The following is a 16922-nucleotide window of genomic DNA, read 5'->3' on the forward strand; positions in this document are numbered from 1 at the left end:
CCATCAAGTGCCACCATTACCTGCTACCATCACCTGCCACCATCAACTACCACCATTACTTGCCACCATCATCTACCACCAACACTACCTGCCACCATCAACTACCACCATTACCTGCCACCATCAACTACCACTATTACCTGCCACCGTCAAGTACCACCATTACCTGCCACCGTCAAGTACCACCATTACCTGCCACCATCAACTACCACCATTACCTGCCACCATCAACTACCACCATTATCTGCCACCATCAACTACCACTATTACCTGCCACCATCAAGTGCCACCATTACCTGCTACCATCACCTGCCACCATCAACTACCACCATTACTTGCCACCATCAACTACCACCAACACTACCTGCCACCATCAACTACCACCAACACTACCTGCCACCATCAACTGCCACCAACACTACCTGCCACCATCAACTACCACCAACACTACCTGCCACCATCAACTACCACCAACACTACCTGCCACCATCAACTACCACCAACACTACCTGCCACCATCAACTACCACCAACACTACCTGCCACCATCAACTACCACCAACACTACCTGCCACCATCAACTACCACCAACACTACCTGCCACCATCAACTGCCACCAACGCTACCTGCCACCATCAACTACCACCAACACTACCTGCCACCATCAACTACCACCAACACTACCTGCCACCATCAACTACCACCAACACTACCTGCCACCATCAACTACCACCAACACTACCTGCCACCATCAACTACCACCAACACTACCTGCCACCATCAACTACCACCAACACTACCTGCCACCATCAACTACCACCAACACTACCTGCCACCATCAACTACCACCAACACTACCTGCCACTAGGCTGCCTAAAGCTGTCTGGTAACACTTTTGATGCCAGATAATTAAAACTTGACTGAGAAAGCATAACTTCCGGGGGCGTTGACCCCCGGGACGATGACCCCCCGTGCGGCGACCCCCCCTGGGGTGGCATTTAGGTCTACACATTATTCATAAGAAAAACTTAAGAGATCTGGGTCATAAAGCAGGTCATCACAGACATTTAATTACCTTATCATTGGAAGTTGAAATTTTTGAAGCTGGTCAGAGGCTTTCTTAGATTATCTACGATTGTTAGGCTCCCAGGGGAGGCTGTCCTGTGGTCTGTAGGTCTACCTGCCATTACCGTAATGGTACACAATACCGAGAAGATGAGTTTAGACACGCAGGTGTTGAAGAGCTCTTTTTTTTTTCCTCTCGAATCACCAACAGTTGGTATTTCTTCGTGCAGTAACACTGTGTTGCTATGACTCACGAAATCGTAATGACACGATTGTAAACAAAACATGTTGACGGCAGTGAGGGGACTTGAGCTAGAGTTCGTCACGGCCACGCTAGCTGGAGATTCGTCTGTAAAAACTTGCATTTGTGGTCACAGTGGTGCCTATGCTAACCTTCCTATGGTGTAGAAATATACCTAGTTGGACGAATCTTATTGTGGCTAGCTGGTCCAGTGGCTAACGCGACGGTCTGGAGTTTTGAGACTCTCTGATCGCGGGTTCAATCCCGCCCGTGGTATGGTATGACTGTGTTGCTATCTTGGGTTTTGTGACAGTTATTGTACAAAGGTAGCTATGCCATGCAGTTTAATTTATTAGAGATCTATCCAGCTTTACTTTTTATTTATAACCTGTAATAGTGGCTTGGTTGGTAGCGCACTTAGTTCGCACACCGAGCGTCCGTGATTCGATCCCTGAACGGGTGGAAACGTTGGGCACGTTTCCTTACATCTGCTGTCCCTGTTCATCTAGCAGCAAGTTACTACCTTAGTGTTAGTAGACTGTTCTGGATCGTATCCTGGGGGGTGGTAGTATACCTTAGATAGGACTGAACTTTGAAATAAACTAAGGTAGGACAACAGTTCTTAGCGTTTAAAACTGATCTGTGTAAAGAAAAAACTCTTAATGTTATTGACAGGACTACTTTTCATTACTCAGAAGTGTAAAACCGTCTGAGACTGGGCCACCTCACTCGGTGGCGGAGTTTGTGCTTTGTCTAGGCTAGGCTAGGCTAGGCTAGGCTTGGCTTGGCTTGGCTAGGCTAGGCTAGGCTAGGCTAGGCAAGGCTAGGAGGCTTCTTCTCTGGGAAGGCTGCCACTCTTTCCCGTACAATGCTTGACTAAGAACCCAGCATCACTTCCGGCATAAATATTGGGGATATTTCCCCTTTCATCTAAATTTGCTCACACCCCTGACTAGTGACACGGAACATTTTATAGACATGATCGCGGAATGTGAATTAATTACGGCAGTTGCAACTTGTTATTGATAGTATAAATTTGTTATATAATGTCAAAAAAAGAATATGTTTTAATGCGATGAATAATCAAGAGGTTCTAGTGAATTATAAACAAAATAGAACAAGTTCAAAGCCTTTATATATATATACTTATTTATATATATTTATTTATACTTAAAATGTAGACAAAAATATACATTTAATCTTTCAGGTAATGTTACTTAGATTAATTTAAAATGTGACGTATGTAATAACGCCAGAAGCAGGTTGACGTTGTGTGTGTGTGTGTGTGTGTGTGTGTGCACTCACTGAAATGTGCGTAGTTGCTGGGGTCGAATCTTAGTTCCTGGCCCCACCTCTGAAACGACAGTCGCCGGCATTACTGGTGCCTCTCCTCATGGGCCCAATCATACCTACTCTTGAAACTGTACTGAATTTGCCTCTTCTACTTCGTTATCTAGCTCATACCATTTATTTATCACCCTGAGACTGAAAAAGTATTTTCTAAAATCCCTGTGGCTCATCTTTGTCTTTCGTTTTCGTCTATGACCTCTCACCCCTATGGCTCTCTCTTCAGAAAACCTATCACTATCTGCTCCGTCAAGGCTGCTTGAGTATCTTTTATGTCTTAATCATGTCTTCTCTAATCCGTTTCTTCTAAAGTCGTCAGGTACAGTTCCTTCAGTCTCTCTTCATAACTCAGTTCCTCAGTTCGGGGACTAATCTTGTTCCAAACCTTTGGATCTTTTCTAGAGTTTGTTATTATTATTATTATTATTATTATTATTATTATTATTATTATTATTATTATTATTATTATTATAGTACAATCATAACTTAAGTGCTAAGCCCACAAGGGTCATACAGCGCTGCTAGTGTTCGTAAAACTCTTAAAGGCTCTTCATTGAGATTTCTGATATCAGTTACCTTCGCATATGCTACAAATGCTGTTTGATTTATGCACAACTCTGGCGATACATTGGGTGTGATGCTCACTGTGATCTTTCTCCTTAAGAAATATCTGTAGTTCCTCGCCTCTCAGACTGTATTCCGTCTCTGGTCGCCTCTCTTTCCCCAGCCCCCAGTCGTCATGACCTTGCACTTGTTAGGGTTAAACTCCAGTAACTAGTTGTTTGACCATTCCTGTAGTTTGTCCAGGTGTACCTGTCTCTCTCCTCTTCAGTTTGTATTCTTCTTAATAGTTTTACGTCATCAACAAACAGTGAGATGTGTGTGTGTGTGTGTGTGTGTGTGTGTGTGTGTGTGTGTGTGTGTGTGTGTGTGTGTGTGTGTGTGTGTATACTCACCTAATTGTACTCACCTAATTGAGGTTGCAGGGGTCGAGACTCAGCTCCTGGCCCCGCCCCTTCACTGAACGCTACTAGGTTCTCTCTCTCCCTGCTCCATGAGTGTGTGTGTACTCACCTATTTGTGGTTGCAGGGGTCGATTCATAGCTCTTGGCCCACTCTGTGTGTGTGTGTGTGTGTGTGTGTACATTTTGTGTATCAGTTCCGTGTTTGTCTCACAAACATACATATAACATTTATTTTGTTTTAACTGGTGGATCGGAAAGCCAGGGTAAGCCACAGTAAGCCAGGGAAAGTCAGAGTAAACCAGGGTAAGCTAGAGTAAGCTTATGTACACGTAGATATCAGTCTCAGTGTACACGTGTATATCTGTGTCTGTACACACAGATATTTATGTGTACACGTACATATCTGTTTCTGTGCACATGTAAACTACTGTATTCATGTGGACACACGCACATATCACCATATCACACAAACTGCGATACCCATCAGATGCTAAAATACCTTTTTTTTTTTTTTTTTGGTTATTTTCTTGCTGCTGCTGATGCTACTGGTGGTGTCCAGTTCGTCGCGGGAGATGCGGAACCTGGCGGAGAAGATTCGACGGGACAAGTTGAACCACTACGTGACGGAGCTGGCCAGTATGGTGCCCCTCGTCGCCGCCTCCAGCAGGAAGGTCGACAAAACCTCAGTGCTCCGTCTCGCAGCTAGCTACATCAGAATCCACAACAGTATGTCCTCTCTCTTGTTATACTGACTTACACCCGCACAATATTACATCCTCTCTGTTATTATACTGACTTAAACCTGCACAACACTGCGTCCTCTTTGTTGTTATACTGACTTCCCTCACACCCGCATTGTACGGCTGCACTAATCTATGTGACAGCCATATAATAGAAAGAATAACTAGGTATATATCCTTTTTACAGTCCATCACACAGGATGAGTTGTAAACAGAAAGTAATGATATCTGTCAGCCTGAGCTGGAGACTCCACTAAATTATGAGGATTTCGTCAATTATTCTTCAATGAGTTCATTACCTGAGGGAAACTTAAATAAAGACTTCATTCCCTTTGAACAAATAAAGACTCCATTTCCGTTGAGCTTGAGTTACTATTACACGAGAATATATATTGCTTTTAACACACCGGTCGTCTCCCACCAAGACAGGGTGACCCGAAAAAAAGAAGAGACACTTCCACTATCATTCATTCTGTCAGTTTTGCCAGAGGCGCACCGATACTGCAATTCAGATGTCCCTCCAAACTGAAACCATTCCCACCCCTCCTTCAGAATGCAGACACTGTACTTCCCACCTTCAGAACTAAAGTCTGACTAACCGGTTTCCATAAATCCCTTCACGAGATGTTACCTTACATTCCAACAGCTCGTCAAGTCCCAAAAACCATTTGCCTCCACTCCTATCTAACACGCTCACACATACCTGCAGGTCGTCCAAGCTCCTCTCACATAAAACATACTTTACCCCCGTCCCGCTAGCCTTTCCTAGGACGACCCCTACCTTGCCTTCCCTCTACCACTGATATATACACTCTCCAAGTTATCTTATTTACACCACACATTGCCTTCATACACGACATCTACGCTGCCTCCAGCCTCCTCCTGGCTGCAACATTCATAACCTTTGCTTCACACTCATCCTATAAGGGTTGGTACCATTATACTCTTATACATTTTTCTTTTTGCCACCATGGATAACATTCTTTGTCTCCGCAGATGCCTCAATGCACCGCCCACCCTTTTCCCCTCAACACTTCCATGGTTCACTCATCTTTCATAGACCGTTCTGCCGACAAGTCCACTACCATACAACTAAGTACATTCACTTCCTCCATACTCCCTCTAATGTCCAGCATTTTACTACCTAATTTTTTTGTTACCCTCATCACCTTGCTTTTTCGCGATTATCGCCTGTCTGCGAGTGTTTGTACACACACACACACACACACACACACACACACACACACACACACACACACACACACACACACACACACACACACACACACACACACATATATATATATATATATATATATATATATATATATATATATATATATATATGTAAACACTCGCAGACAGGATGTAATATATATATATATATATATATATATATATATATATATATCCAACGCCTCAGGAAAGGACAAAGCTCGTCTCCTGGCAGTGAAGGCACCACACTCAGGAGATTTCCTGTTAACTGTTCCCAATTCCTCCTTGGGCACTCGGCTAGACCCACAGGCCATTCGGATTGGTGTTGCTCTTCGCCTAGCCGCCCCCATCCTCACCGAACATAGGTGTATTTGCGGCAGGGCGACAGCTGATCAATTCGGACTTCATGGTCTCGTGTGTCACACAGCAGAAGGGAAGTATGCAAGACATGAGGAGGTCAATGACTTCATAAAGAGAAGCCTCGCCACAGCCCATTGCCCAGCTCAACGGGAACCCCAAGTGCAGAGGTCTGACGGAAGTCAAAAGCGTCCTGATGGAGCCACTATGCTACCCTGGAAGGATGGAAAGCAGATTGCCTGGGACTACACCTGTGCCGCCACATTGGCAGGCACCTACTTGCCATACTCCGTAGTGGAAGGGGGTGGAGCTGCCAGCCACAGGGAGACCCAGAAGATCCGCAAATATGAAGACCTTTCCCCTTGCTATAACTTCATCCCAATAGGGTCGGAGACCCTTGGAGCATGGAGCAAGTGTGCTCTAAGGTTCCTCAAAGAGCTGGGTGAAAAGTTCATCATAGAAACCAAGGACCACAGGGCGACCAGCTTGCTCTTTCAGAGACTCAGTGTTGCGATCCAGAGAGGAAATGCCTGCAGCATTCTGGGCATGTGGTCCACCGCAGAGGAGCTGGACGAAGTATTCGAGATGTAGCTCTGAGTTACCTATGTTGTTTTACTTTCTTTTGTATGTTTATGAATGTTTTGTCAATGTATTTTGTCTTTAAATAAAATATATATTAAATATAGGGGGTGGTAGGAGAAAATTCTCAAACAGCTTCAGGGAGAACCTTGAGTTTTCCCTGAAGCAAGTTTATTCTTTTCTCTGAGAATGAGGGTCCCCAGGACAGTTCTAGAATTGTATGTATGTCTGTATATATATATATATATATATATATATATATATATATATATATATATATATATATATATATATATATATATATATATATATATATATATATATACCGTTACATTATTTATTCACTTGAGAAAACTCAAACTGAACTGCATAACAATTTATTGTTTCATGTCAAACGTCATATTAATTAAACATCAAATGTAAATTCTAAAATAAGGTTTATATTGTAAAATAATTGGCTACCATATTTTGTACGCTCTATTTACTCTGGCTCTATACGACAGTGACACTACATATAGTTTTATGTGTTATTTGTTTTATTTTGGTTTGTGCGAAGTGAGTGAAACTCTTGTACTCTCGTTAACAGATCGACACCATGCCTAACCCTTCTAGGGTAGGGTAGGTGCCTGAGCCCGAGCTTACAGCTCACAAGACTGTCATTCCCATTAGCCCCCTTGGGGCGGGGATGACAGACCAGAGAGGCCTAGCTTGTGACTAGGCCTGGGGACAGTTGGTCCCAAAGATGAGGAGGTACTTGTGCCTCCTCCCATGGGAGACTTAGGTCTCAGACAGTCCCTAAAGAGGGAGCCAAGGCCGGGCCACCACTTGGAAAAGGCCCGGGCCGGGAGAATACCGGCGAATCTTTAATAATAATAATAATAATCTCGTTAACATAACGAGAACTCGTTACACTCAGATTTACAAACGAATCTGTGTATTTTTAAGGTTACCTTTTATAAAGAACAAAAAAGGTACAATACCGTGACTGGAACAATACACAGATAACCTGCACATAGGAGAGAGAAGCTTATGGCGGCTTGTCGGTCCGACTTGTACAATTAGCTAGTCACCTTTGATAGACTCTTGCAGTATTTCACGTTAAAATAAAGTATTTTGATATCTGGCAACACTACCTTTGAAATTAAGTTAAAAGAGTGAGTTTTATGGCAGATATGTTCATATATTCGCCTATTTCATATTTGTGAGAACACGTACTGAAATACACCGTTCTCAGTTATCAATACTGGAGATTCGTCTGTAAAAACTTGCATTTGTGGTCACAGAGGTGCCTGTGCTAACTTTCCTATGGTGTAGAAATATACCTAGTTGGATGAATCTTATTGTGGCTAGCTGGTCTAGTGGCTAACGCGACGGGCTGGAGTTTTGAGACTCTATGACCGCGGGTTCAATCCCGGCCGGGGTATGGTTTATTTGCAATCGTGTCATTACGATTTCTTGAGTCATCAATACTTTCATTTGCTGAAATTAAATGTAACTCAAACTGTTAATGGTTTTGTTTCCTCAGATTAGCTTTAACTTAGTTATTTTAACTGGTCATTGGTGGTTTAGCTCTTAGTTTTCATTTTAATACTAATTAACTGGCCAGTCTGACTTCTTGAGCTGACTTTAAGTTAGTTCAGTACATCGCCGTATTCTGCATCAATCTTACACAAGAAGCTTTGAAACTGGTGATGCTTCGGGCTGTGAGGCCTAGTAAAATGCTTTAATTGAATTTATTTAGGCACAGGTACACATAGGTACAATTATCATACATTGTGTAAATTACCTAGGATCATCCAAAACAGGCGAAGTGACTCATTTCAGGTGGTGAATAATGCGGTGAAATTGCTTGCGGTGTTTAGTATTCATTCCCAATATAATTTCATTAATTCTTGCAACCAGAATAGTTTTACTTTCAGTCATGTTGATGACACCGTCGCTTGTCACACTGTCATACCATGTTGGTGGCACGGTCGCTTGTCACACTGTCATACCATGTTGGTGGCACCATCGCTTGTCACACTGTCATACCATGTTGGTGACACCGTCGCTTGTCACACTGTCATACCATGTTGGTGACACCGTCGCTTGTCACACTGTCATACCATGTTGGTGACACCGTCGCTTGTCACACTGACATACCATGTTGGTGACACCGTCGCTCATCACACTGTCATACCATGTTGGTGACACCGTCGCTTGTCACACTGTCATACCATGTTGGTGACACCGTCGCTTGTCACTGTCATACCATTTTGGTGGCACCGTCGCTTGTCACACTGTCATACCATGTTGGTGACACAGTCGCTTGTCACACTGACATACCATGTTGCTGACACTGTCGCTTATCACACTGTCATACCATGTTGGTGGCACCGTCGCTTATCACACTGTCATACCATGTTGGTGACACCGTCGTTTGTCACACTGTCATACCATGTTGGTGACACCGTCGCTTATCACACTGTCATACCATGTTGGTGACACCGTCGCTTGTCACACTGACATACCATGTTGGTGACACCGTCGCTTGTCACACTGTCATACCATGTTGGTGACACCGTCCCTTGTCACACTGTCATACCATGTTGGTGGCACCATCGCTTGTCACGCTGTCATACCATGTTGGTGGCACCGTCGCTTGTCACACTGTCATACCATGTTGGTGGCACCGTCGCTTGTCACACTGTCATACCATGTTGGTGGCACCGTCGCTTGTCACAGTCATACCATGTTGGTGGCACCGTCGCTTGTCACACTAACATACCATGTTGATGGCACCGTCGCTTGTCACACTGTCATACCATGTTGGTGACACCGTCCCTTGTCACACTGTCATACCATGTTGGTGGCACCATCGCTTGTCACGCTGTCATACCATGTTGGTGGCACCGTCGCTTGTCACACTGTCATACCATGTTGGTGGCACCGTCGCTTGTCACACTGTCATACCATGTTGGTGGCACCGTCGCTTGTCACAGTCATACCATGTTGGTGGCACCGTCGCTTGTCACACTGACATACCATGTTGATGGCACCGTCGCTTGTCACACTATCATACCATGTTGGTGGCACCATCGCTTGTCACACTGTCATACCATGTTGGTGGCACCGTCGCTTGTCACACTGACTTACCATGTTGGTGGCACCGTCGCTTGTCACACTGTCATACCATGTTGGTGACACTCGCTTGTCACACTTTCATACCATGTTGGTGACACCGTCGCTTGTCACACTGTCATACCATGTTGGTGGCACCGTCGCTTGTCACACTGTCATACCATGTTGGTGACACCGTCGCTTGTCACACTGTCATACCATGTTGGTGACACCGTCGCTTGTCACACTGTCATACCATGTTGGTGGCACCGTCGCTTGTCACACTCATACCATGTTGGTGACACCGTCACTTGTCACACTGTCATACCATGTTGGTGGCACCGTCGCTTGTCACACTGTCATACCATGTTGGTGACACCGTCGCTTGTCACACTGTCATACCATGTTGGTGACACCATCGCTTGTCACACTGTCATACCATGTTGGTGACACCGTCGCTTGTCACACTGTCATACCATGTTGGTGACACAGTCGCTTGTCACACTGTCATACCATGTTGGTGGCACCGTCGCTTGTCACACTGTCATACCATGTTGGTGGCACCGTCGCTTGTCACACAGTCATACCATGTTGGTGGCACCGTCGCTTGTCACACTGACATACCATGGTGGCACCGTCGCTTGTCACAGTCATACCCACCGTCGTCACACTGTCATACCATGTTGGTGCACCGTCGCTTGTCACACTGACATACCATGTTGGTGGCACCGTCGCTTGTCACACTGTCATACCATGTTGGTGGCACCGTCGCTTGTCACACTGTCATACCATGTTGGTGGCACCATGACGCTTGTCACGCTTCTCACACTGTCATACCATGTTGGTGACACTGTCGCTTGTCACACTGTCATACCATGTTGGTGGCACCGTCGCTTGTCACACTGTCATACCATGTTGGTGGCACCGTCGCTTGTCACACTGTCATACCATGTTGGTGGCACCGTCGCTTGTCACACTGTCATACCATGTTGGATGGCACCGTCGCTTGTCACACTGTCATACCATGTTGGTGGCACCGTCGTTTGTCACACTCATACCATGTTGGTGGCACCAGTCATACCATGTTGGTCACGTCGTTTGTCACTCTCATACCATGTTGGTGGCATCGTCGCTTGTCACACTGTCATACCATGTTGGTGACATCGTCGTTTGTCACACTGTCATACAATGTTGGTGACACCGTCGCTTGTCACACTGTCATACCATGATGGTGACACCGTCGCTTGTCACACTGTCATACCATGTTGGTGACACCGTCCCTTATCACACTGTCATACCATGTTGGTGGCACCATCGCTTGTCACGCTGTCATACCATGTTGGTGGCACCATCGCTTGTCACACTGTCATACCATGTTGGTGGCACCATCGCTTGTCACACTGTCATACCATGTTGGTGGCACCGTCGCTTGTCACAGTCATACCATGTTGGTGGCACCGTCGCTTGTCACACTGACATACCATGTTGATGGCACCGTCGCTTGTCACACTATCATACCATGTTGGTGGCACCATCGCTTGTCACACTGTCATACCATGTTGGTGGCACCGTCGCTTGTCACACTGACTTACCATGTTGGTGGCACCGTCGCTTGTCACACTGTCATACCATGTTGGTGACACTCGCTTGTCACACTGTCATACCATGTTGGTGACACCTTCGCTTGTCACACTGTCATACCATGTTGGTGGCACCGTCGCTTGTCACACTGTCATACCATGTTGGTGACACCGTCGCTTGTCACACTGTCATACCATGTTGGTGACATCGTCGCTTGTCACACTGTCATACCATGTTGGTGATACCGTCGCTTGTCACACTGTCATACCATGTTGGTGACACCGTTGCTTGTCACACTGTCATACCATGTTGGTGGCACCGTCGCTTGTCACACTGTCAAACCATGTTGGTGACACCGTCGCTTGTCACACTGTCATACCATGTTGGTGGCACCGTCGCTTGTCACACTGTCATACCATGTTGGTGGCACCATCGCTTGTCACACTGTCATACAATGTTGGTATCACCGTCGCTTGTCACACTGTCATACCATGTTGGTGGCATCGTCGTTTGTCACACTGTCATACCATGTTGGTGGCATCGTCGCTTGTCACACTGTCATACCATGTTGGTGACATCGTCGCATGTCACAATGTCATACCATGTTGGTGGCACCGTCGTTTGTCACACTGTCATACCATGTTGGTGACACCGTCGTTTGTCACACTGGCATACTATGTTGGTGGCACCGTCGTTTGTCACATTGTCATACCATGTTGGTGGCGCCATCGCTTGGCACACTGTCCTACCATGTTGGTGACACCATCGCTTGTCACACTGTCATACCATGTTGATGACGCCGTCGCTTGTCACACTGTCATACCATGTTGGTGGCACTGTCGTTTGTCACACTGCCATACCATGTTGGTGACACCGTCGCTTGTCACACTGTCATACCATGTTTGTGGCACTGTCGCTTGTCACACTGTCATACCATGTTGGTGACACAGTCGCTTGTCACACTGTTATACCATGTTGGTGACACCGTCGCTTGTCACACTGTCATACCATGTTGGTGACACCGTCGCTTGTCACACTGTCATACCATGTTGGTGGCACCATCGCTTGTCACTGTCATAGCATGTTGGTGACACTCGCTTGTCACACTGTCATACCATGTTGGTGACACCGTCGCTTGTCACTGTCATACCATGTTGGTGACACTGTCGCTTGTCACACTGTCATACCATGTTGGTGGCACCGTCGCTTGTCACACTGTCATACCATGTTGGTGACACCGTCGCTTGTCACACTGTCATACCATGTTGGTGACACCATCGCTTGTCACACTGTCATACCATGTTGGTGACACCATCGCTTGTCACACTGTCATACCATGTTGGTGGCACCGTCGCTTGTCACACTGTCATACCATGTTGGTGGCACCGTCGCTTGTCACACTGTCATACCGTGTTGGTGACACCGTCGCTTTTCACACTGTCATACCATGTTGGTGGCACCGTCGCTTGTCACACTGTCATACCATGTTGGTGGCACCATCGCTTGTCACACTGTCATACCGTGTTGGTGACACCGTCGCTTGCCACACTGTCATACCATGTTGGTGGCACCATCGCTTGTCACACTGTCATACCATGTTGGTGGCACCGTTGCTTTTCACACTGTCATACCATGTTGGTGGCACCGTCGCTTTTCACACTGTCATACCATGTTGGTGGCACCGTCGCTTGTCACACTGTCATACCATGGTGGTGGCACCGTCTTGTCACACTGTCATACAATGTTGGTCACCGTCGCTTGTCACACTGTCATACCATGTTGGTGGCACCGTCGCTTGTCGCACTGTCATATCATGTTGGTGGCACCGTCGCTTGTCACACTGTCATACCATGTTGGTGACACCGTCGCTTGTCACACTGTCATACCATGTTGGTGACACCGTCGCTTGTCACACTGTCATATCATGTTGGTGGCACCGTCGCTTGTCACACTGTCATACCATGTTGGTGACACCGTCGCTTGTCACACTGTCATACCATGTTGGTGGCACCGTCGCTTGTCACACTGTCATACCATGTTGGTGACACCGTCGCTTGTCACACTGTCATACCATGTTGGTGATACCGTTGCTTGTCACACTGTAATACCATGTTGGTGACACCGTCGCTTGTCACACTGTCATACCATGTTGGTGGCACCGTCGCTTGTCACACTCATACCATGTTGGTGGCACTGTCGCTTGTCACACTGTCATACCATGTTGGTGGCACCGTCGCTTGTCACACTGTCATACCATGTTGGTGGCACCGTCGCTTGTCACACTGTCATACCATGTTGGTGACACCGTCGCTTGTCACACTGTCATACCATGTTGGTGGCACCGTCGCTTGTCAAACTGTCATACCATGTTGGTGGCACCATCGCTTGTCACACTGTCATACCGTATTGGTGACACCGTCGCTTGCCACACTGTCATACCATGTTGGTGGCACCATCGCTTGTCACACTGTCATACCATGTTGGTGGCACCGTCGCTTGTCACACTGTCATACCATGTTGGTGGCACCGTCGCTTGTCACACTGTCATACCATGTTGGTGGCACCGTTGCTTGTCACACTGTCATACCATGTTGGTGGCACCGTCTTGTCACACTGTCATACCATGTTGGTGGCACCGTCGCTTGTCACACTGTCATACCATGTTTGTGGCACCATCGCTTGTCACACTGTCATATCATGTTGGTGGCACCGTCGCTTGTCACACTGTCATACCATGTTGGTGACACCGTCGCTTGTCACACTGTCATACCATGTTGGTGACACCGTCGCTTGTCACACTGTCATATCATGTTGGTGGCACCGTCGCTTGTCACACTGTCATACTATGTTGGTGACACCGTCGCTTGTCACACTGTCATACCATGTTGGTGGCACCGTCGCTTGTCACACTCATACCATGTTGGTGACACCGTCGCTTGTCACACTGTCATACCATGTTGGTGATACCGTCGCTTGTCACACTGTAATACCATGTTGGTGACACCGTCGCTTGTCACACTGTCATACCATGTTGGTGGCACCGTCGCTTGTCACACTATCATACCATGTTGGTGGCACCGTCGCTTGTTGACATACCATGACACTTGTCACATACCATGTTGGTGGCACCGTCGCTTGTCACACTGTCACACTTGTCACACTGACATACCATGTTGGTGGCACCGTCGCTTGTCACACTGTCATACCATGACACCGTCGCTTGTCACACTGTCATACCATGATGGTGGCACCGTCGCTTGTCACACTGTCATACCATGTTGGTGGCACCACACACTGTCATGGTTGGTGACACCGTCGCTTGTCACACTGTCATACCATGTTGGTGGCACCATCTGCATGTTGGTGGCACCGTCGCTTATCACACACCTGTCATACACTGTGTTGGTGGCACCATCGTGACATACCGTGTTGGTGACACCGTCGCTTGTCACACTGTCATACCATGTTGGTGGCACCGTCGCTTGTCACACTGTCATACCATGTTGGTGGCACCATCGCTTGTCACACTGTCATACCATGTCGGTGGCACCGTCTTTTGTCACACTGTCATACCATGTTGGTGGCACCATCGCTTGTCACACTGTCATACCATGTTGGTGGCACCGTCACTTGTCACACTGTCATACCATTTTGGTGGCACCGTCGCTTGTCACACTGTCATACCATGTTGGTGGCACCATCGCTTGTCACACTGTCATACCGTGTTGGTGACACCGTCGCTTGTCACACTGTCATACCATGTTGGTGGCACCGTCGCTTGTCACACTGTCATACCATGTTGGTGACACCGTCGCTTGTCACACTGTCATACCATGTTGGTGATACCGTTGCTTGTCACACTGTCATACCATGTTGGTGGCACCGTCGCTTGTCACACTGTCATATCATGTTGGTGGCAACGTCGCTTGTCACACTGTCATACCATGTTTGTGACACCGTCGCTTGTCACACTGTCATACCATGTTGGTGGCACCCTCGCTTGTCACACTGTCATACCATGTTGGTGACACCGTCGCTTGTCACACTGTCATACGATGTTGGTGACACCGTCGCTTGTCACACTGTCATACCATGTTGGTGATTCCGTCGTTTGTCACATTGTCATACCATGTTGGTGACACCGTTGCTTGTCACACTGTCACACCATGTTGGTGACACCATCGCTTGTCACACTGTCATACCATGTTGGTGACACCGTCGCTTGTCACACTGCCATACCATGTTGGTGATACCGTCGCTTGTCACACTGTCATACCATGTTGGTGACACCGTTGCTTGTTACACTGTCACACCATGTTGGTGACACCGTCGCTTGTCACACTGTCATACCATGTTGGTGACACCGTCGCTTGTCACTGTCATACCATGTTGGTGACACCGTCGCTTGTCACACTGTCATACCATGTTGGTGGCACCGTCACTTGTCACACTGTCATACCATGTTGGTGGCACCGTCGCTTGTCACACTGTCATACCATGTCGGTGGCACCGTCCCTTGTCACACTGTCATACCATGTTGGTGACACCGTTGCTTGTTACACTGTCACACCATGTTGGTGACACCGTCGCTTGTCACACTGTCATACCATGTTGGTGGCACCGTCGCTTGTCACACTGTCATACCATGTTGGTGGCACCGTTGCTTGTCACACTGTCATACCATGTTGGTGGCACCGTCTTGTCACACTGTCATACCATGTTGGTGGCACCGTCGCTTGTCACACTGTCATACCATGTTTGTGGCACCGTCGCTTGTCACACTGTCATATCATGTTGGTGGCACCGTCGCTTGTCACACTGTCATACCATGTTGGTGACACCGTAGCTTGTCACACTGTCATACCATGTTGGTGACACTGTCGCTTGTCACACTGTCATATCATGTTGGTGGCACCATCGCTTGTCACACTGTCATACCATGTTGGTGACACCGTCGCTTGTCACACTGTCATACCATGTTGGTGGCACCGTCGCTTGTCACACTCATACCATGTTGGTGACACCGTCGCTTGCCACACTGTCATACCATGTTGGTGATACCGTCGCTTGTCACACTGTAATACCATGTTGGTGACACCGTCGCTTGTCACACTGTCATACCATGTTGGTGGCACCGTCGCTTGTCACACTATCATACCATGTTGGTGGCACTGTCGCTTGTCACACTGTCATACCATGTTGGTGGCACCGTCGCTTGTCACACTGACATACCATGTTGGTGGCACCGTCGCTTGTCACACTGTCTTACCATGTTGGTGGCACCGTCGCTTGTCACACTGTCATACAATGTTGGTGGCACCATCGCTTGTCACACTGACGTACCATGTTGGTGGCACCGTCGCTTGTCACACTGTCATACCATGTTGGTGACACCGTCGCTTGTCACACTGTCATACCATGTTGGTGGTACCGTCGCTTGTCACACTGTCATACCATGTTGGTGGCACCATCGCTTGGCACACTGTCATACCGTGTTGGTGACACCGTCGCTTGTCACACTGTCATACCATGTTGGTGGCACCGTCGCTTGTCACACTGACATACCATGTTGGTGGCACCGTCGCTTATCACACTGTCATACCATGTTGGTGACACCGTCGCTTGTCACACTGTCATACCATGTTGGTGGCACCATCGCTTGTCACACTGTCATACCATGTTGGTGGCACCATCGCTTGTCACACTGTCATACCGTGTTGGTGACACCGTCGCT

General features: G+C 47.3%; 1 protein-coding gene across 1 annotated transcript in view; it reads left to right on the forward strand.

Moving 5' to 3' along the window:
• The first annotated feature begins 4140 nt into the window (after positions 1–4140).
• The window catches only part of LOC128699252 (circadian locomoter output cycles protein kaput), a 109829-nt gene continuing 97047 nt past the window's right edge, over positions 4141–16922 (forward strand). The window contains exon 1 of the mRNA XM_070090416.1: positions 4141–4343. Coding sequence (XP_069946517.1) covers positions 4157–4343 — 187 coding nt within the window. The 5' untranslated portion in view covers positions 4141–4156. The remainder of the gene's footprint in view (positions 4344–16922) is intronic.

This window comes from Cherax quadricarinatus, chromosome 31 (genome assembly GCF_038502225.1).
Source record: "Cherax quadricarinatus isolate ZL_2023a chromosome 31, ASM3850222v1, whole genome shotgun sequence".
In the NCBI taxonomy this organism is placed as follows: domain Eukaryota; kingdom Metazoa; phylum Arthropoda; class Malacostraca; order Decapoda; family Parastacidae; genus Cherax; species Cherax quadricarinatus.